Source organism: Podarcis bocagei (genome assembly GCF_964188305.1).
Source record: "Podarcis bocagei genome assembly, chromosome: 1".
NCBI classification, from domain to species: Eukaryota; Metazoa; Chordata; class Lepidosauria; order Squamata; family Lacertidae; genus Podarcis; species Podarcis bocagei.
The window spans coordinates 14,929,746-14,952,201 of NC_138125.1; the positions used below are offsets into that span (position 1 = coordinate 14,929,746).

At 40.8% G+C, this 22,456-nt stretch overlaps 1 protein-coding gene across 7 annotated transcripts in view; it reads left to right on the forward strand.

The window, feature by feature from the left end:
• The first annotated feature begins 320 nt into the window (after window positions 1-320).
• Window positions 321-22,456, forward strand: part of PPP1R13B (protein phosphatase 1 regulatory subunit 13B) — a 67,663-nt gene continuing 45,527 nt past the window's right edge. For 2 of the 7 annotated variants that reach the window (XM_081191424.1, XM_081191425.1), the window contains exon 1: window positions 14,999-15,200. In XM_081191424.1, the coding sequence (XP_081047550.1) occupies window positions 15,075-15,200 (126 nt within the window). In that variant the 5' untranslated portion in view covers window positions 14,999-15,074. Of the gene's footprint in view, window positions 388-426; window positions 708-835; window positions 941-1,264; window positions 1,370-14,998; window positions 15,201-22,456 lie in introns of those variants that run through there. The other 5 variants (XM_081191429.1, XM_081191428.1, XM_081191426.1 and 2 more) reach the window with 5 other exon arrangements.

Consider the following 22,456-nt stretch of genomic DNA (forward strand, 5'->3'; position numbering starts at 1 on the left):
CCCCATAATAATTTCATTCTAGAAAACACTGTTCACAAAGCAGGGCTTCTTCTTCTTACTGCCCAGCTGCCAGCAAGAGGCCCTAACAGGTGAGTGTGCCCGGCGGGGTGGGGCTGGAAAGCGACGGTGAAGAACAAATTGGAGGGGGGGGGACCCCGATCGCTTGCATTTGCTCCCCCGCGCGTCACGTGGAGACCAAATCCAGGCAGGCAGGCGCGCACCCGCCCCGCTCGCATTCCATCCCTCCTCCCTCCTCTCCCCCGCCCGCCGTCCTGCGCCGCGCCGCACCACGGCCAGCCCCGCCCCCTTTTCGCTCCCGCCTCGGCCAATGGGGATCCGCCGCCATTAACCCTTCCCGGGGCGGAGCAGGGCCGGAATTCTGTGTGTGTGGAGACTGAGGGAGGGGGAGGGAAAAAAACCTGAGGAGAAAAAGAGGCGGTGGCAGCAGTGGCGGCGGCAGACGCGGAGGAGGCCGCGGCTTGGATTCCGACGGCGACGGGAAGGGAAGCCGCCGCCGCCGCCGCCGCAACGACTGAGGAGAAAAGGAGCCCCCCGAAGAAGGCTGGCCCTCCGTCCGGCCCGGGTGGGCAGTGCAGCCGGCAGCAGGCCTCGTCCTCGCCTCCCCACCGCCGCGCGCCCGCTTCGCCCCTTTCCCTCAGAGCGGAGTCTCGGCTCGGGCCTCAGCGGCGGCGCCGGAGATGATGCCGGTGAGCGGCGGCGGGGCTGTGAGGGAGGCGGGCGGGCTTCTCTTCCTCTCTCGGGCGGGATAATCCTCCCGTCTGTCTGTCTGTCCCGGCGGAAAGGGCGGCCAAAGGCAGGCGGCTCTCGAGTAAAAAGAAAAAACTACCTCATGTGCTCCCGCCTCCTCGCCTTTCCTTCGATCCCGAGCGGGGAGATCTCAGGAACGGCTCCCTTCCTCCCTCGCCTATCCCAGGAAACGGTACAAAACGCACGCCAGGGAGGGATCCTGTCAACCCCTCTTTTCGCGATCGGAGCCAGGCTGAGAGGAGGATTTAAGCCGTAAAGGGGGAAACGAAAAAGCCTAATCCGTGATGATTATGGCTCGCACTGGGTTGTGGGGCCGGCGCTGTTTAAAATAAGGACAGGAAGGTTGATTTGTGTTTTTTTTGGTCGCCCTTTTGTGGGTTGATTGACGCTGTCATTGTTGTTGATGGAGGAGGAAGGGGGAGCGTAATCCAGGCGAAAGAACTGCGAGGTGTGTTTGCTTCCTGGCCTTATGGGTCGGGCATTGTTTTGTGTCAGCTCCTGCTGCCTCTGAATGGGCACCGCAGAAGCACCTAGAGGTAGCTGGAGGATAGAAGGGAATAAAAAGAGCACGAACAGGCTGCAATCCGATGCGCACTTGTGTGTAAGATCCACTGGGACTCGGAATACCTGCGCCTTAGTTTTCTTCCCCGCTTGCTTTTGAGTAAAGCCCCACCGAATACAGTCGGGTTTGATTATTTCCAAGGAAAGATGCATAAGGCCGGGCTGCGGAGTTCCCTGTTAACCCTTCTTTGCATCACTGCTATTTCTTTATTAAAAATGTGCGATCTGCCCCCCCCCCCGGGATATGCATCTATAGTTGCGGCTTGCGTTTTCCACTGCTCATCTCAGCATCAGTGAATATAGGCTTGCTTTGTTGCTCTGACTTTTATTGCAATGGCAGGATATTTTATTTTAAAATCGTTGTTTCTCCGATGGCCCGCTTTGTTGTAAATTTATTTCGATTCCTTGGTGAAATGCTTCATAATAATATGTGGTTTATTTATAGCTAGCTCTTAATGTTGATTAGTGAATTATTCATTTGTTCGATTCGGAAGATTATTTTGCCTCAATTGCTCCCCAGCGTTTAAAGAAAAGGAAACTTGGAGGAAATCTTCTAAAACGGAAATTCCAAAATAATTCACCCTCCTAAAACTAAATACTGCAGAGATTCCCACCCTTAATCATATGGAAGTGAGATAATGCTTGGATATGAGAAAATAGGAAAGAGTAAGCAATGAATTAGGATTTATTATTATTATTTCTTCATGCTGAGAAGAACACAGGAAGTCGTATCAAGGGGGTTTGTCTGTTGCAGTGGTAATGTGTGGCTTAAAATGCCCCTTTTGTCATACATTGTAAGACAAATACACATTCTCTCCCCTTTGTTGGAAATCTTAAAAAAAATCAGTCTGTTAAAATTGGCAAAAATATAGTCACTGGAATGAATGGATTTACAGAATTTGCTTATGATCTAGGCCTCTGAAGTGGAACACATATACATGCATGTAATCTTACTGACTTTAGCTGCAGTCCATTAAGCAGTTCCTTTGGAAGAGTATCTCCCATGACTTACTCGCCATATTCCAGTATCGGTGTTCTGGGGATTTCATCCCATGAGATGTAAACCACGATAGTGTGTGTAGTTCTTCTAGTATGCTCATGTAATAGCCTTTGTCAAGGCTGTAGCTTATGAATTTAAGATGATTGTATATGTTGTTAGGAGGGAGCTGTAAAACAGGCACAGTCAGTTTTACAGGCATAGCATGCAACCTGAAACATGGCTTGCATTTTCTGTCTCTGGATTGTATGTATTTTAATGCATAACTCTTAAAACAGTGTTTCCGTTATTATTTTGCTTTTTGTTTTAAGCTAGTGATTCATTAGTGCCTATATTTTGTATTCATTTTATTCTTATATTAAATATTCTTTTTTTGTCATATGAGACTGCAGTAACAGCAATGACTTTTGAATGTTACTTCATGTACCTTTCAGAAACATTTTAGTAGCAATGATCCCTCTGTAAATCTGATACAATTACTTCATACAATTACTGCATTTCCAGTTACATTTTGTTCAATCTAAGTACAGTACTAGATACCACCCTGGGGTCCTTTGGGAGGAAGAGTGGAATATTAAGTAAATTAAATAAATAAATGAAACAGGATTTGTTTTCCTTTCATGGCATGAAGTAGTAAAGTGATTTTCTTGATTTTTGTTTGATTTTGTATCTGTCATAATGCAGAAGATTATGCATAGAAAGAGTAAAATACTTATAGTGACTCTGAGTCCTGACCTTCAGCACCAGGATGCTCCTGTTCTTGGCTTCAGCATAAATTGCATATATACAGAAGTATGTCCAATTGCCTGATACCTCGCGTTGTGAATGAGGAGCTCAGTACAAGCAGAGTTACTTTGAATTGACCACAGCAGCTTTGAGTTTATGGCAGCTATCCACAAACCACTTAAAATAATTTAATCCTACTCAAGCCACGGTGGCTAAGCTTTATTAAGTGCGTACATTTATGTTCTGTAATAAAAAGGCCAGTATCATTGGGTATTGCAGTTGTTAGGGGTAATACACATATGCACTTAGGAGCCCCCTCAAAGTTGTGTTGTACCACATAGAAATTTGCATTGCTGCATTACTGGGTGGGGTGGGAGGATTAAAGGGTTGAACTGTACCTCCCCTCTCCTACTATTGCATCACAGACCCACAGACTCATTTCAGTGTGGTGGAGCAGCTTTTCCTTTCAAAGCTGGTTTACTACCAGCAGTCTGGCCAGCTGTAGCTTTCTCTAGCTTAGTCTCTCCCACCACCTTCAATCGCAGCATTTTCCCAGTTCCTTGCCCTTACAGACTTTAAGACTGGAGGATTCACATTGAGTGGGACAGGAAACTGGAAGAGTCTGGCAGGAGCAGAACTGTGATGTTTGAGAGCCAATGTGGTGTAATGGTTTGAGTGATGGACTATGATGTAGGAGACCAGGGTTCAAATTCCCACTCAGCCATGAAGCTCACTGGGTGACCTTGGACCAGTCACCATCTCTTAGCCTAACCTACCTCATAGGGCTGTTGTGTGGATGAAATGGAGAGGATGAGAACCATGTACATCACCTTGGGAGCGAAAGCTCACTTGGAAGATAAAGGTGGTATATAAATGTAATAAAAATGTTTAATGAAATGAAAACCTTAACAGGAGCTGTGATGGGTATGAGATTTTCAGAAGCAGGGAGCTCAGTTAAATCAAAAGTCCAATTCTGTCCCAGTCCTTTCTCACCTATGCTGTGACTGTGGCCATGTTGGAAAGCATTGGAGCTCTAAAAAACAATATATGGCTAAACCCAAAGAAATAAATGTAATTTTGTAGAATACTGTTTTGAAGTGATATTGGTAAAATTGATCAGAACTATATTGGTGAGGTCCTTGTAGTTGTGCTTTATTGATTTTTAATTTTTTTTAGCATATGGTAGATGAAATATAATAGTCAATTGCTACTCTAGCAGCATGCCAAGAATGGAATCTAGAAGGTGGAGTTATGCTGATGCAGGGTGGGGTTGTGATCAGTAGACTTGTGGGAGGAACTGAAGAGTCTGCAATTGGAGACACTGCTGAGTAGGGAAGACCTGCCTCTGGGCACAAACACTGGAGTTGTCAGGAGAGGGGCAATATTAGTTTACATCCAGTAGGACTATGAATGCTTTCCATTTGCTTAAATGGAGAAAATAAAGGGTTTGTTCCTATTACAGAAAAACAAAGAACTGGTGTTGGGGAAACCAGCACCTTTGGCACTATTCTCCAAAAGACTCCGCATTGGACATGCACCCACTGGTTATGTTGACAGGCATCCTAATAGAGTAAATAATTGTTTTTTTATGTATGCATATACATGTATTTTTAAAAACACTTCTCTGTGTTTGTCATGCCCCAGCATTACATTTTTGTCATGCTAGATTGTGACAAAGGAGAGCTGTTGGAACTCAGTATAGAATACACAAATCCACAGTGCCTTCCTTCCCCATTCCCTTTTATTATCTCTGTTTTTGCTCATTCCCCTTCACAATCCATCACTCCTCACTCCTCTGTCTCATTGCTTCTCCTCTTATGTGTGGGAAAGACCCTCTAAGGTAGCATCAGCTTATTTTAGGGCAAGATCCTGTATACCTGAAGGAGCATCTCCACCCTCATCATTCAGTCCGGACACTGAGATCCAGCACCGAGGGCCTTCTGGCGGTTCCCTCATTGCGAGAAGTGAGGTTACAGGGAATCAGGCAGAGGGCCTTCTCGGTAGTGGCGCCCGCCCTGTGGAACGCCTGCCCTTCAGATGTGAAGGAAATAAGCAGCTATCCTATCTTTAAAAGACATCTGAAGGCAGCCCTGTTTAGGGAAGTTTTTAATATTTAATGCTGTATTGTTTTTAATACTCTATTGGGAGCCACCCAGAGTGGCTGGGGAAACTCAGTCAGATGGGCAGGGTATAAATAATAAATTATTATTATTATTATTATTATTATTATTATTATTATTATTATTATTATTATTATTATTATTATTATTATTATTATTATTATTATTTAAGATAAGATCCTAAACAATATGGAACCATTGAGTTGGTGCCATGTTGTCCAATATACTGTCTTGAATTTGATATTACAGTATCTTAAATCAAAATAGAATTTTGCAACTGTAGGCAAAACATATCAAGGACTTGATCATGTGATCACTGCAGTAAGTTTGTTTACTACGAGTTGCTAGGGAGCATAAGTGGGCAAGCACTGTTGCATTCATGTCCTGCTTGTGAAGCCTTCCCAAAGGCTTCTGCATGGCTTCTGTGGGAACAGGATGCTGGGCTAGATGAACTAGCAGGACTCTTTTTATGTTCTTGCTATATAACAGTACCTGTTGAATTTCAGAGCACTAAATGTAATTCTTTTGGCCTTTCCAATATAATATGGTGGTGTTCATGAGAAACTTTTGGAAATCGTTTTTTGTTGTTAAAATAAAATTCCTATTGACAGTCTCAGCCATTTTCCCATATGTTGAGTAGAAAGCAGAAGCAATACTATTTTGGATTAAGTTTGCATTTCTATTTTACCCAACTCTTGGGAAACCCTAAAATCTATTATTCTAACCTACTTGGTTCTAGGGGATGTCCTTGAAAACAGTCTTTAGTTTTGAGGTCCAAATTTTAACAAGAATGTTCACAAGCTAGAGAAGATTTGGAAGGCATTAATATAATGGGTTTCAGATTGAATACACACCCGTAATAGAAGGCAGTGAACTGACTTCCTTTTGAACTGAGAGGGTTGGGGGTGGGGGGAGAATTACAAGACTGGTAAAAATAAAAGACACAAACACGTTAGTCAGAAACAGTGCTTTTTGAACTGAGGGGGTTGAGAAAAAGAATTACAAGGTACAAAAATGTTAGAAACAGTGGCATAATATAAGTCTAAACAAATTTGTTGCAGTAAGATAAGTAATATTTCTGAGCTATTACTTTTTCAAAATGACCCCTTTGACTGTAAGAGTGGCAGGACAATAAAGGTACGGTAATTGCTAAGGGAAGGTGTGAATGAGTATTCCTTCAAGAGGCCTGACATATTTTTTATCAGCCATATTCTGTGGATGGTAATTGATTTATGCTTTGGGGCAGTATTGCCTATTAGGCAGTATACTATGTATTTTGCCCTACCAAAACATGGATTCAGGTATCCAAGATTCTGGGGTTGTAATTATGCAAATACCTAGTAAGCCTAAATCTACAGCAGGGTGACACTTTTATTAGGACCAACTAAAATGGCAAAAAATAATGAGCCAGCTTTCAAGTTCTGCAGAGCTCTTTGTCAGACACAATATATTAAACAGTGTGTGTATATGTGTAAGTTGGGAGTGGTATAGTTGCTCCTCAAGTCTGCAATTTATAACTATCTTAAAGAGGATCCAAGGAGGAGTGTTGTAGGCATAATTGGATTAGACTCTGGAGATACAAGACAGCATGTAATGCTTCTATTTTGGGGCTTTCAAATAATTTAACCCTTTTTTGCCATTTGTAGTTGTAGGCGGCAGCTTACTTTTTGAAATTTTTTTTAAAGAAAGGTACTGATTTTTCTGTGGATTTAGAATATTTTATGTATTACTGTTAAGTTTATTTTATACTGTATTATCCTATTTTTTCTGCCTTTGAGAAGCTTTCTAAAAGCTTGGATATTAATTTATTACATAATAAAAATACGAAAGCAAGACAGAGACCTGTATTCATGAGGCAGAGAGTGAGATGGGGCCAGTGAAGATGTAATACCTCAGGTTGCATACGCTTCAGGTTACATACGCTTCAGGTTACAGACTCTGCTAACCCAGAAATATTACCTCAGGTTAAGAACTTTGCTTCAGGATGAGAACAGAAATCATGCTCCAGTGGCGCGGCGGCAGTTTGAGGCCCCATTAGCTAAAGTGGCGCTTCAGGTTAAGAACAGTTTCAGGTTCAGAATGGACCTCCGGAACGAATTAAGTACTTAACCCGAGGTACCACTGTACTACCAACGTCTTAAGCCTTGTTAGTAGATTGGAAGCAGGCTTCCTTCCCAAATACCTGTCCCTTACCAGCTTTAACCACAGTTAAGTGTGGGTCAGCACTGATATTCATGGTAACTAATGCAAACTAGAGTGGAACTAAACATTTCAAGGGCGACACTACATTTCATTTTCTAACCCATGTGCTTGTCTAACCCTGTGCTTGTCACATGAGTATAGTGGTGGGGACACTACCAGGGGGAAATTGGCAGGTCCAAGAGGAGGGGGAGAAAATAGACACTTGCATGTGCATATGAGGCATATTTTTTCACATATGCAGTGGCATTTTAATACATTTTCAGTCTTCTTCTGGGGAAAAAAGAATGGGTTAGCAGCAATGCCTTCCACGAGTCATACATGGAGTTACACAGTCTTAGGAATCTTTTTGTGATATCTTCAGTCATTGAAGCATAACTGTCTGTCTATAAGAAATAAAGGTAAAGTGTTTTGCTTGTGCAACCAGACATACCTTAGTTGCCTATAAATAAATATTTCACGAGCTGTTTCAAAGGTAGCAAGACTAAGCCCAAAGTTTCTTACCTGTCCAGTTAGTTAGGCACTTCAGAATAAAGTAATGGGAGTTACCTATTCAGTTCTACAATTTACTTCATGGTTCTGAAAGAAACATGAATGCACCAATAAAATAAGATGCAGCTCCATTGTGTCCCCATCTCATAAGAGCATAAGGGTAGCTAGATTATTTATTTATTAAAAATTATACCCTTCTTTTCATCACATAAGGGTGAAAAAGAAACTTAAACAATAAAATTATATAATACATTTTTGGAGTAAGAGTGGAAGTGACTAATTAGCTGTCAGAAGGCAAAAGTAGGTGCACAAACTGGAAATGGCTAATGATGGGTGTAATTACAAATGCATGAATCTTTGGCTTAATTAAGGCACCTGTTCATAACATAAATTAGGGATCCCTTCTATCGTGGGTGTATAGCAGGCTTCCTCAAACTCGGCCCTCCAGATGTTTTGAGACTACAGTTTCCATCATCCCTGACCACTGGTCCTGCTAGCTAGGGATCATGGGAGTTGTAGGCCAAAAAACATCTGAAGGGCCGAGTTTGAGGAAGCCTGGTGTAGAGAGCCAATATAGAACTAAACTTGATTATGTCCAGGCTCTGGAGTTAGCATTGTTAGGCAAAGAGCCTTTGATATGAGCTTCAGGGCACTGCACAAAAAGGGGTTGTCCAAACTAGGTAGTTAGACAAGATATCAGTTGGAAAGGAAGCATGATGCAAGATGGAGCCAAATGCAAGAAAGAGTAAGAAGCCAGATAAGAAAGCCTAAATTGTTGTCCAGATAAAGTCCTATCATAATCTGGAAGCATTTATAGCTAGGTGGTCATAAGTCAAATCAATGGACTATCTAAGGGGTGTAGCGATACTGGAGCCTGAAGGGAATAGTACTGCCCCATAGCTTTCCACTGTGCAGGCTTCAGTGGCCAATAATAATGGACATCAGCATGCAAAATCACAAGCTCCTGTTTGATCCCATGACCCCTTTCTGACCATAATTCCCCTTTTACTTGAGCAGAGCACTTGAGACTCATTCACATGTATTTATCCTGAGATGGCAAACCCTTATCTTGCTTCACTCTATAATTTGCTTATAGTATCAATGGATTACACAAGGACTTAAGTGAGTTGACATTGAAGAAGTGATATATAGAAGTTTTTGTCTTTTCTTAGTTTGCATAACTGACGAGGTATGCAACATGACCTCAGGTATGTAACGGTGGATGAAATTCAGGAAGCATATATAGTTGAAAATCTCCTATTCTGGCATGCAACAATTGCTGATTCACCGTAACAATCTTGAGTTAACAATCACTGAAATAACTTCAAGTATTCCTGTTTGTGTAAACAAGCCTTTAGTGATTGTGTCCTATGGTTAATTATCTAAGAATAATAATAAAAGGAGATTCAGAATTTATATGCTGCAGATTTACTGTATGTGAATTACGTACTTAAACGTAGTTTGAGGTGTAGCACCAATATATGAAATATTAGGTTTAAAATATCCTTCTCCATGGTCACCAGACCTCAGTTCTAATTCCATAGACTGTTTCAACCATGAGTGTGATAACTAGCGCTTGGACTCAAACCCAATAACATTTTTCATTTAAAATAAAAAAATTCCTTCCTGTAGCACCTTAAAGACCAACTAAGTTAGTTCTTGGTATAAGCTTTCGTGTGCATGCACACTTCTTCAGATACACTGAAACAGAAGTTGCCAGATCCTTCTATATATAGAGAAGGTGGGGAGGGGTATAACTCAGAAGGGTGGTGGGAATCGGAGATTGGCAGATAGCTGAGATGAGCCTGATGAGCCTGTTGACGACTCTTAACGACTGTAATAGGTCTTACAGGAAAAGGCAAGGGGTGGGAAGGTGAGAAATGGTTTAGTCATGTATAATGAGATAAGAATCCAATGTCTCTGTATAAGCTTTCGTGTGCATGCACACTTCTTCAGATACACTGAAACAGAAGTTGCCAGATCCTTCTATATATATATATATATATATATATATATATATATATATATATATATATATATTTAGTATGATTTGCTGCCATGCTGTGTTGAAGGCACTAGTGTAAGTGTCTTGAGCCATTGCTTAAATAAACCATGAAATCCATCTCAACATGTTTCTCTGAATGACTTAGAAGATTTGCAGCTTCATTTGCTCCTTTATATATCTGCTTTGCCTTTTTATTTTATGGCTATTTTGTAAGTGCAATTTTAGATTCCTTGATGCAGAAAAAGACTATAGTAGGGGATGAAATCTCTGTGGTGAGTGCATGTACATCTTTGTTAAAGAGAACTGTGTGCATACAAAGTATTTGTGCATGTATAATTTACTGGATTGGAAACCATAGGTGCAAATCCTGCACTTATTAACTGTGTAATCTTTTCTATCTATCTATCTATCTATCTATCTATCTATCTATCTAGTCTGAAGTAAGCACCACTGATTTCAGTGTAACTTACTTTTAGGTAAGTATAGTTGTAGTCTTAGACACACATTCTTAGACATATGCAGTCTATCCATACTTCTTTGGTTTGATTCAAGTTCAGAGTCTGATGTGCATTTAAATTAAAATTGCATTCTTGTGCTGGTTTTGTTTTTGTTTTTTTGTTTGCTGCATTGTGTATGACCAGAGTTGGATGAGGGCCAGTATGCTCTAGGCAAAGAAAATTAAAAAAATACTTGGTGGCTGACTTGGGTATTTGGACCACATCTTGTTTGCTACCATTTTGAGCAGAAAGCTGTTGTCATGACTATGTTTGGGGAAAAATTTGGGCTAGCATAAAGCCAGCTACCTTTGGTATATATCATGTGGTTCTACTTTCGGAAGTGAGAGGAAGCATTTTGTGGTTTTGTATCTTTCAGCCATCAACAGATCAATTAGTGTATCTTTCTAGAACTGCTTTCTAAATTTTATATGTTCTTATTTCCAAAACTTAATCTTAGCTGTACATTAACAGAGTAGTCCTATACATGTTTTTCTAGAAGTCCTATTGAATTCATTGGGACTTACTCCCATATAAAATGTGTACAGGATTACATCCTAACTAAATGCCTTTGCATTTCATGTTCCAAAGTGAGGAGAGAGTAGGAAAATAAAACTTTATTGCTTGCATAAAATAAGTAGAACTTGACATGAAGTAAAATGAAAGATGTGCTGTACTAATTATTTAGTCTTGTACTGTTTTTACTTATTTACAGTCTTGTACTGTTTTTATAAGGGTGGCACTGTGGGTTAAACCACAGAGCCTAGGACTTGCTGATCAGAAGGTCAGCGGTTCGAATCCCCGTGACGGGGTGAGCTCCTGTTGCTCGGTCCCAGCTCCTGCCCACCTAGCAGTTTGAAAGCACGTCAAAGTGCAAGTAGATAAATAGGTACCGCTCCGGCGGGAAGGTATACGGCATTTCCGTGTGCTGCTCTGGTTCGCCAGAAGCGGCTTAGTCATGCTGGCCACATGACCCGGAAGCTGTCTGCGGACAAACGCCGGCTCCTCGGCCTATAGAGCGAGATGAGCGCTGCAACCCCAGAGTCGGTCACAACTGGACCTAATGGCCAGGGGTCCCTTTACCTTTACCTTTACTGTTTTTATAGCACCACCCTCAGTGTAGATCTGGTTTTTGAGTGAGATCTATAGACATTGCAAGCCTATCCCACCACAAAAAACCCTACATTAAAGTGCTTCTAAATCGTTACATTTTTCAATCTCCGGCGGGCTAGGGACAAAGGTGAGAGCTGTTTCCTAGTTCTGCTGGATCTCTCAGCGGCGTTTGATACCATCGACCATAGCATCCTTCTGGACCGTCTTGAGGGGCTGGGAGCTGGGGGCACTGTTATACAGTGGTTCCGCTCCTTCCTCCTGGGCCGTGTTCAGAAAGTGGTGGTGGGGGATGAGTGTTCAGACCCCTGGGCTCTCACTTGTGGGGTGCCTCAGGGTTCTGTCCTCTCCCCCATGCTTTTCAACATTTACATGCGACCGCTGGGAGAGATCATCAGGAGGTTTGGGCTGGGTGTTCATCAGTATGCGGATGATACCCAGCTCTACCTCTCTTTTAAATCAGAACCAGTGAAGGCGGTGAAGGTCCTGTGTGAGTGTCTGGACGCGGTTGGAGGATGGATGGCGGCTAACAGATTGAGGTTGAATCCTGACAAGACAGAAGTACTGTTTTTGGGGGACAGGAGGCGGGCAGGTGTGGAGGATTCCCTGGTCCTGAATGGGGTAACTGTGCCCCTGAAGGACCAGGTGCGCAGCCTGGGAGTCATTTTGGACTCACAGCTGTCCATGGAGGCACAGGTCAAATCTGTGTCCAGGGCAGCTGTTTACCAGCTCCATCTGGTACGTAGGCTGAGACCCTATCTGCCTGCGGACTGTCTCGCCAGAGTGGTGCATGCTCTGGTTATCTCCCGCTTGGACTACTGCAATGCACTCTACGTGGGGCTACCTTTGAAGGTGACTCGGAAACTACAACTAATCCAGAATGCGGCAGCTAGACTGGTGACTGGGAGCGGCCGCCGAGACCATATAACACCGGTCTTGAAAGACCTGCATTGGCTCCCAGTACGTTTCCGAGCACAATTCAAAGTGTTGGTGCTGACCTTTAAAGCCCTAAACGGCCTCGGTCCAGTATACCTGAAGGAGCGTCTCCACCCCCATCATTCTGCCCGGACGCTGAGGTCCAGCGCCGAGGGCCTTCTGGCGGTTCCCTCATTGCGAGAAGCAAAGCTACAGGGAACCAGGCAGAGGGCCTTCTCGGTAGTGGCGCCCGCCCTTTGGAACGCCCTTCCAGCAGATGTCAAAGCGATAAACAACTACCTGACTTTCAGGAGACATCTTAAGGCAGCCGTGTTCAGGGAAGTTTTTAACGTGTGATATTTTATTGTATTTTTGGTTTTTATGGAAGCCGCCCAGAGTGGCTGGGGAGGCCCAGCCAGATGGGCGGGGTATAAATAATAAATTATTATTATTATTACTTAAGAAGGAGAAATGGATTTTTTCCCTAATTAGCCCTTGGGGTGAGCTGTTTCACCTATTTCATTTATGGTACTAAATGAATAATAGTATACTAGGCTGGGCAAATGTGGCTATCAGGCTTCGTAACTAATGTTTGCATCAAGGAATGAACTTGATTTTACTTGGTCCACATTTTTCTAAACTAATATCTAACTTTGGCTTAACGTGAACACACACAGCATGCTCAAGAGTCTCCGCTTTCCTCCTACCCACATTCCTGACCATGCTACACCAAGAGAAACAAACTATAAGCCTTAGTTTGTTGTGTTGTCTGAACCTGGACTTGTGGGTTGTTTCTCTCCTAACCACAAATGGTAGTCAATATATATTCTTATCCTTCCTGGTTGTGGTTTGTTTAGGGAAAAACAAACCATGAGTGCACAATACAACAAGGAAGGCCTTGTGGTTTGTTGCAAAGTGAGGACTTGGGCAACATGCACCAGTGTGTTGCTTATTCATGCTAAACCAGAGTTAAAGATTTATGGTTTAATGTGAAATGTGGGCACAGTCTAAATCTCTTGAGCAAAAGTAATCAAAAAAGTAACTGTAATTACTTTTATATTTTGTGTTAAAAAAAACCCTAACATCTTGAAAATCTAGCCAATTAAATATCAAAAGGAATTATGTGCTTTATGTAGTTGTAAGCAACAATTTTCCCTTTCAGCTGATCACTTTCAAGAATTCCAGTTTCCTAATAGTTTAATATTTTTGTGTTTTTTTGGCATATGTGCTGAAGTAAATTGCTGACCATTCTAAAAGTAATTACTTTGCCTATACACAGCATACATGAAGATTGCAGCTGTAAAACAAATTGTTCCTAAGTAGCTACATTGGTCAGAAGGACCATTACATATTATTATTATTATTATTATTATTATTATTATTATTATTATTATTAACAACAACAGACCAATTTCCCATTAATCCTAATCCTATGAAGTAGATTTTTAACAAGGTTTTGCAAATAGACCTCTTGGGGCAAGATATTATTAGATTGTCTTTGCCAAGTGAGTCTTTGGTTATGCTACATTTAAATCTAGGTTTCCCAGTTCTGTCCTCCTCTCTTCTTTAATGCATATTTGTAACTACTTGTTGGGTAGTATAAAGTGCTTGGAATGTACTTTTAGAATCAACAAAGGAGAGGGTCGACAACCTGTGCCAGCAACTTTTAAAATTCTACAGATTATGGATATGACTAGATAAGGAAGTATACTTATTGTGCTCTTTAGGCAACTTTCTATGGTCAAGCTGGCTTGTCTAAATAAATGGTAGATAGTATTTAACTTGATGTGGCAGCTTCTTCTTCTGGGTGATTAGCTCAAGAGGATTACCAGTTGCTGACATGAATTCTGCGATCTGAGGTGCTTTTTCTTCAGTATATAACAGTCCTGTAGTGATGGATCTAAATTTAGGAGCTTCTGTCCATGTTCCATAAAAAGTTTGATGCAGGTCATTTATATGGGGTTGATGTCATGCTAAAAGCAAACTGATACCATTTAATGGGTGCAGATGATGGAGGGGAGGCATTGTTTGAAATTGGAAGTAAGAAAGAGAGCTAATTTGTGCACCAAGTCACAGATTTCCTGACCCTTGTATAAATGCTTACCACTGTTGCTATTCCTTCGTCACTGCAAAAGGTTAGCATGTTTGATCATGGAGATACATTTGCACATGCTGCACAATAATGATTGCTGCTGAAAATAATTACTGCTGTTAATATCTATTGATTTTAATGTATGTATATATAATTGGTAGTGGGAACTGTCTTCTATATGGCAGGTAGTAAACAGACTAAATGCTACATTTCTAAAGAGGGGAAATCTAAGTTTCCCTACTTATGTAATAATCACTTCAAAGTTAGCCCGTCTTTTAAAATGCAACACTGCTTTAACAGAGGCAGCAGTTAGTACAACTACACACTTGATGAAGAGAGCTCCTCATGTAAGGTTACCTAATTAGGTGAAATTCAATCCACCATATCTACTTGCTGTCACAACTGTGCTCTGCCTTGTTTCATTAGGCTTTCTTATCTAGGCACGTCACTACCTCTTGTATTCATATAGCTGCACACCAGACCAGAATATCCATTTAAGTAGATTGTAGCACTGTAGCCTTTGCACAGAAACTGTTTTAGATTCCAGCTTTCACTTTTTAAGTTCATTTTTAAATCTCTTTGTGTGACTTTACACATGAGGAACATTCTAAGAATGATTGTTCAAAGCGTCTTAAACACATCAAAAGAGAACATTTGGCAACTGGGGAGGAGCGGCCTGAAACAGAGAAATGGGAAAATAGGCAAAATAATGAAAAAAAAGGTGAGAGCTTGTTAGCATAACTTATAGCTATATTATTGTGTTCTTGTTTTGTAGCATTCTTTTGTAGCATCCGTCCAATGATGCTGTCTTTGTACATGCACTTGTTTGGAAAGTTGTTTTGCTGGCATGTTTACATTATGTGTGTTTGAATTATTTTAAACAAAAGCAAATTTTAGAATTTGCTTTCAACCCTATTTTCTTGTTCTCCTAGCTTGTGTTATATTCCTAATAATAATATTAATAATAATAATAATAACAACCAGAAGTTTGTGAGAAACAGCTGTCCTGAGCATATATCTGTATATGTTTCTTTCTCCTATTTATAGTACCCTGTAAACAAAAGCATTTTGCTAATGATCAACCGCTTCAGTGAGCAGAACTGGTACTACTATAGGTGCCACATAATACCCGTTCTGCATTTGTAAGAACTCAGTTGCTGAGTGTGGTAGCACCTGTACTTTGGAACTCCCTGCCTATTGAGATCAAGCAGGCACCTTCACTGTACTCTTTTTGACACCTGCTAAAAACATTCTTGTATAGACAACAAGCCTACCAAGATGCTTAGAAAGCTGAGGTAATTTTAATCTGTTTTAGTATTTTAATTCGTGTATGTTTTAAAGAAGGGTTGTGAATTTTTCTCAATTGTTTTATCTTTTTGTAAATCACTTTGAGATTTTTTAATAAGCAAGTGGTGTATGAATGGTACAGGTAGTTCAGCCTTTTGCTACTGATTATAAAAAGATACTGCTGCCATTAGTCACATTATTAATATCTGTGAATAAATGTTTTTTTGGGAAATGCAATTTCCTGGTGCAGGGGATCTTTGTTTTTTGTACTGAAATTGGTGCTTATCTGGAGAATTCATAAGTGACCTGGCAGCTGTCTCCCAATCTTCTGATTTGTTTCATGCTGCTGTACGAATGACTGAGGGGGGGGCATATTTGTAAGTTGGAAAAGCAGTGCACCATGTTGCAGTGAACAAGAGACTGCATAGTTGTGAGATTGGAAAGGTTGGTTTGCGTAGTTTAACCTTGTAGCACTGATTTGGAAGGTCATGCCTTAGGCTGTTTTCATAAGTGACAGTTAGAACAGTTTTTGTATTTGTATTTTTTGGGAATAAAAAAACCTACGTTACCTAGAATACTCTTTCAATGTTAAAATGGCTGCCTTCATTTTTTTAATGCTTTATTAACAATCACAAGCGTTACATTTCAATGGGAAATACACTCTTTACATCACTTGTGAAAACACCCTTAAGGTCATTTCATTGTTTTGTGTAGTTGCTACTCATTTGCTGTGTGTGATTCATTTTACTCTTTTCATAGATTTATATAACTGAATCTTTATATCCCAAGTAGAGAAATGTGCCCCCAAATTGTGTGGGGAGACTTGCTTGGGTTTAACTGGAAAAACGTTATCCTTAGATTAGACTTGGGACTCAAATAAGATTTTAAACTTAGCCCCATTCCAAACAAAGGACCCACTGTGTTTAGGATGGGTCCTTTATCACTTATGGCAGCATACTGGGTGCACGTACTGCAAAAGATACAGTTCTTATTGATCATGACATCCTAGGATCTATGATAACTACATATTGTGTCTAAGATTCTGCACTGGTACCCGGCAACTTTGCAAGGATCAGCAGGATCACATGTTCCATAGATCTTGTGGCTTGGAAACTAATGTGGCAGTACTACTGGGCTAGGGTTGGGGAGGGTTTACTGATTTTGTTTGATACTCTGTTAGATATTTTTGTGTTTTTATATTGTAAATTGCCTTGTAATCCTCAGATGACAGGTGGTATAGAAATTTCAATAAATAAGTAATAAAATAAAATTAAGCCTCCCTGTTGTTTCCTGATAAATTTGGATAGTGAAAGGAAGTGGTGACTGTGTTGCGGAGGGCTGGCACTAAGCCGAGCCTAACTTTAGAGCAGGGGTGCCCAAACTTTTTTCAAAGAGGGCCAGATTTGACGAAGTGAACATGCGTGAGGGCTGGCCAAAGGTGTTGAGCTCTTTTTAGTATTGAAGTTGCTGAGCTTTTTTTTGGATTTTACCCCAGGACATATACTGACACGGGGGCCAGATTAAATCGACTGGAGGGCCGGATTAGGCCCCCGAAACGGACTTAGGACATGCCTGCTTTAGAGGTTGGCTTTTATTTTAGCCTGGGAAAGGGGGCATTCTGCTCCATACTTAGAAACAATGGCTAGTGGAAATGTGTATGGAAATATGACCATAAAATGGACTGGGAAGTGAGCAAGTGGCTTCAGTTTTCCTTCCCCCTCATGCTGCAATCCTACATGTACTGACCTGGGAGTAAGCCTCATTGAATGCAGTGGGATTTACTTTGGAATAGACATACATAGGATCCAGCTATAAGTTCCTCTTCTGTCTCCTTTCCCTCTTCCCTTTAGCTGTAACATGTAACCATGTTAAGTATATAGATTTTACACAGTAGATAGGTAGCCGTGTTGGTCTGCCATAGTCAAAATAAAAAAATTCCTTCCAGTAGCACCTTAAAGACCAACTAAGTTAGTTCTTGGTATGAGCTTTCGTGTGCATGCACACTTCTTCAGATTTTACACATTTCTTTTTATGGGTGCTAGGAATGTAAATAGATCTTTGCCAAAGGTGGCGATTGGTGTAATTAACTTCTGCTGGCACTAAGGTGCTGAAGCTTTCCTAAAGAGGAAGAGTAAAGCAGTACTTAGGTCCAGGATAACTTAGCTAACACTTCTGCCTCCTTCCTAGGATCTGAGGGAGAAACGGCATTTTACGTCTTGCCTGCCATGGAAGCATGCACGAGAGACAGACAGACAGAGAGCCTTCCCAGTGGCCACACCCAGATCCTAGAACATCCTGTGAAATATGGTTGGCCCCATCCCTTGCTGTTTGTTTAAGTCCTTTTTATTCCAATAGACTTTTTGTTGTGTGGGGGACAGTGCATTTTATCATTCAGTTGCTGGTCCTCTTCTTCAATGGATCATAGAATGATTTTTGTGATGGAATTTGCAATGGCAGGATGTAAGTATCGATAAACAGTCCCCCCCCCAAGTTAGATATTGCATGTTCCACAAACTCTAGTCTATTACCTTCCCTTCTCTCAGTTTTCCTGCAATACATAGTTCAGGTGGAGAAGATGAGCAGGCAGACATGCAGAACTGTGGAGAATATATAAATTGTTGTGGACCTTTTATAACTACTTCAAGTATCTTCTATTTTTGTAGCACTGCATTGGCTTCTGAGGCATCTTAATGTGTCCATAGCAACATGTAATTGTATCTTGCTGACAAAATGTTTAATATGTTAGGAATCAGTACATACTCATGAAGACGTGCATAAATTTTAAAATGCACACCACACTAGATCTATAATCATTTATCCATTCTGTCTGCTGTTGGAGGTAGGGAAGTGCCACTCCAGAGAATATAATTCATTGTTCACAGCTATGTAAAACTTAAACTTGCATAAAATAGATAAGTTGTCTATTTAAAATAAAATAAAATACTCCTATCTATAGACATGTTGAAAGGGACTGGTTTGATAGGCCAAGTCAGCCAGGCAGTGTTTCTGTAAGTTGTTAGACTTTGTAGAATAAGTGTAGCAGAGTGGAGGTAGAGATGGGCTTCATAGTCCATATTCTGCAAAGCAACTTAACTGCTGTTATGAGCAGAGGTTGTTAGATAGCTGAATGTTCCTGCCTCCATCACACACATCACCCTGGCATGGTCTTTCTATATAGTGGAGTAGGGTTGTTACTAATTTGTTTCTTGGAATCCTTGCCTGCCTTTTGCACAGGTGAAAACTTTGTTAACCATGAACCTTTATTTTATTTATATATTTAACAAAATAAATTAAGGAAGGGGTTTCAAAACTTTTAAAATTTGGTTATGTCTTGTTTATATTATCATCAAAAAAGTCAATAAAATTTATTACATAATATTCTAAAATGGAGGAGAAAAGTAAAATAAATCCTTTATATTCCAACTAGGAAAATGCCCACCAAATTGGATTTGTTTTGGAATGTATCCATGCAACCAGAATATAGGGTCAAACTCTGGATTCTTACATTTGATGTTGAATCTCCCTACAGTTGGGGCTCTCCACCAGCAAACCTGCACTGCCAGCATCAGCCTTCTAGACTGCAGAAGTCACAGAGTGGGAAGAAGCACCTTGAATATGGTTCAGTTTCATAATGAGGAGCAAGGCTAGTGGGGAGGAGCCTGTTAAAAGAAACCACACACATATCCCAGCTCAGCACCAGTAGGCTAATGAATGCTGTATCCAGTGCCTCATACAGTAAAATCCACACACTCCTTCTATCCTTCATTTTGTGAACAAAATGCAACAATGACCTCCCCCCGCCCAATCTAAATTAGAAAAATTCACCATGGCAATGAGAGCTGGCACAGGAGAGCCCAGGCTCCCTCTCTTGTCCTAGACTCTCAGCTAGCAAGACTTTACCCCAGAGATTGAAGCAAGTGATTTTGTAGGCAACATCAGAAAATCATTTTATTTAAAATGCAGCTATGGTTTTATACAGAGATGGTTTCTGTGATCAGAAATATATAAAGTTACAGTAGCTTTATTGTTCTATAAAAGGAAGTCTGGTTTTCATGTTTTTTTTCCTGGAAACATGAAGTCCATACACAATGTCTCATTTGCAAGCAATCCCGATAACCAGGAAATCTCTTAAAAGTTAACTGTCGAGTTGATTAAGCATTGTTTTTTAAAAGGTTCTTTCAGAATATGCAGGTTCCATTTTGATAGTTTGTTCATAGGGAATTCATTTTTCTGTGGATATTATAAAGAGGCTATTTGGATTGCTATGCACTGAAACATGAAAACCTAATTCTTTCCTATGTGAAGTCAGATAGGAAATAGGGAAATCATGTACTAAAGTTGAAGATAAAACAAAGTTTTTCTTTCCTCAAGTTCTAGAGGAATGCAGTGTTGTGGGTTTGAGGTTTTTTTTCCTTTTTAGATAAAGATGTGTTTTTCTTTGAAAATCTTAATGAAAATGGCAATCCCACTGAAACGTCTGAAGTATTGCTTGGGAACTTGTCTCTGATCCAAAGAAGTTAGTTTGGTATGCCTGAGGGCTTAGACACACCCAGGGGTATTTTTTACTCCCTCCACCCCCAGAGCAGCAAGGCCCCCTCCCCCTCCCTTGCTAGATCAGACTGCTTTTGAAAGGTTTCAGTGTTTGAAAGAAGCTTGTTATGTGACACAAGGAGGCTGATATTCAATAAACATCATCCCAAAGCTGCCTTGGACATGCAGAAGTAGTTCTGTGACTCTCTGGATTTTGGTCACTGTTTCCTTTTTTCTTCTTGGCAACAAAGCAGTTAATTTTCATTTCATTACTACTGGGAGAGTTACAAGAGAGAAGGTTTTCCTTCTGAAGCCAAGGTTTGTGTTCACTCTTTATTATTTGAAGAAAGCATATCATCCCTCAACAGCACTTTCCTTCCTGCTGCTTCTATATTTCCAATAGGCAAAGTTCTACTGGATTGTATTATGTGATACACATTAAAAGATGCAACTTTAACTTGTGCTTGATTACACCTTGTGTAGGTAAGACATGTTTTATTGTGTTAATTAGCTGAGGCCCAGTATAGTGTTGCATATATGAGCTGGAAGTTCAAGTTCAGCCATGAGGTGGCTTGGTAGCCTAAGGCAAGTTTGCTGCCCCACAGTCTCAGAACTCCATCTGTAATAAGGGGATAAAGTTGTTTTACCTTATAGGCTGTTCTAAATATTATTGATGACAGAGTCAATTGTACAGACATTAGTCTCTGCATAATGCAGCCCTTCCAGAACTGTACAGCTTCACATTGCAGGATTGTGTGTGTGCAGAGGATGGGGGATCATGTTTGAATGCTCCCCTTTGTAGCATTGTATTTATATGGTATGCCATCATGTCAAAGAGATGGTAAGGCTGAATGTTGGCTTTTGCCTTCCAGTTGACCCTGAGATGGTGAATGTGAAACAGTTTTGCTTTAAAAAAATGTTACATAACTATGTTATGCCCAGAATTAAAAGGGTCATGTGTGGTGTTCATGTGTGCACCAGGGCTCTTCTGCCAGTCCTTTCCTACTTCAATTCTTTGTACTCCATCAAAATCTGCTCTCAAAGCATTATTTGATATTGAGTGATGTGATACAGCGAAAAGGAAAAGGCCAGCATAGTGTAGTAGTTAGAGTACTGGACGAAGACCTGGGAAACCAGAATTCAAATCCCACTCGGCCATGAAGCTTATGGGTGACCTTGGACCAAGTCACTATCTCTCAGCCTAAAGTATCTCAAAGAGATGTGAGGATAAAATGGAGAGCGATAGAAGTGTGTATGCCACCTTGAGCTAAATAGAGAAAAGGTGTGATTTACATGCATTACAGACAACTCCCTGTTTGCTGGGGGAGAAATAAACTTAAATAAACATAAGACTGTATGGATCCCAGTCTAATATACTGCATGCAATGAATATATATTTGCAACACCTTTAACATGCCTTTTGTTATTATTTTATAAGCATGTCTTCCAAAAACATTTTCTGTAGGTATTGTATACCATGCATAATTTTACTTAAGAAAATAAAAACAATGGACAATTCTGAAGAATCCAAGCAAATGGTTTGGCACAGGATAACACAGTCCTTTTCTCCAGTTGTCCTGTGATCCTACCCCATGTGCCATGGGAACTGCTGTACCAAAGTCTTGTTTGACATTCTAGCATGGTGCAACTGTAGGCTTCTCATGCTCATGCTCATTTAGGAAAAATAAATCTTAGGCTGTGCACACATTACTGTTTATTCTGGCTCCAGTGTGCTCTCACTGCTGTTGTTTGAAGCCATGCGCACATGAAGTGAGCCACAATCCGTATCTATCCTGTAGTTTCTTGAGAAATATTGCTGTTTGATGCATTTCCCCTCAATCCAGCTTTTATCCAATTTGAAAACACAAGACGCACTCACTTTACAGTTAAGCTGAAGTGTGTACATTTGAGAGAGCCATTATACATATGCAGATGGCAGTTTTGTGAATGCGAGTTTGGGGTAGGGTGGGATGGCTGGGGTGGGGGGCTTGCAGACATTGGGAAACCAAGCAGGAAATGCACATTGGGTGAAGACATTCCCATTGCTTATCTGGCGTGTACAGCAATGTTCAAATGCAACTTGAAGCACAGCAGGGGAAAATGACCTTACTGTGTTTTAAACCACTAATGGAGACATAGCCTTATTTATGCATACAAATA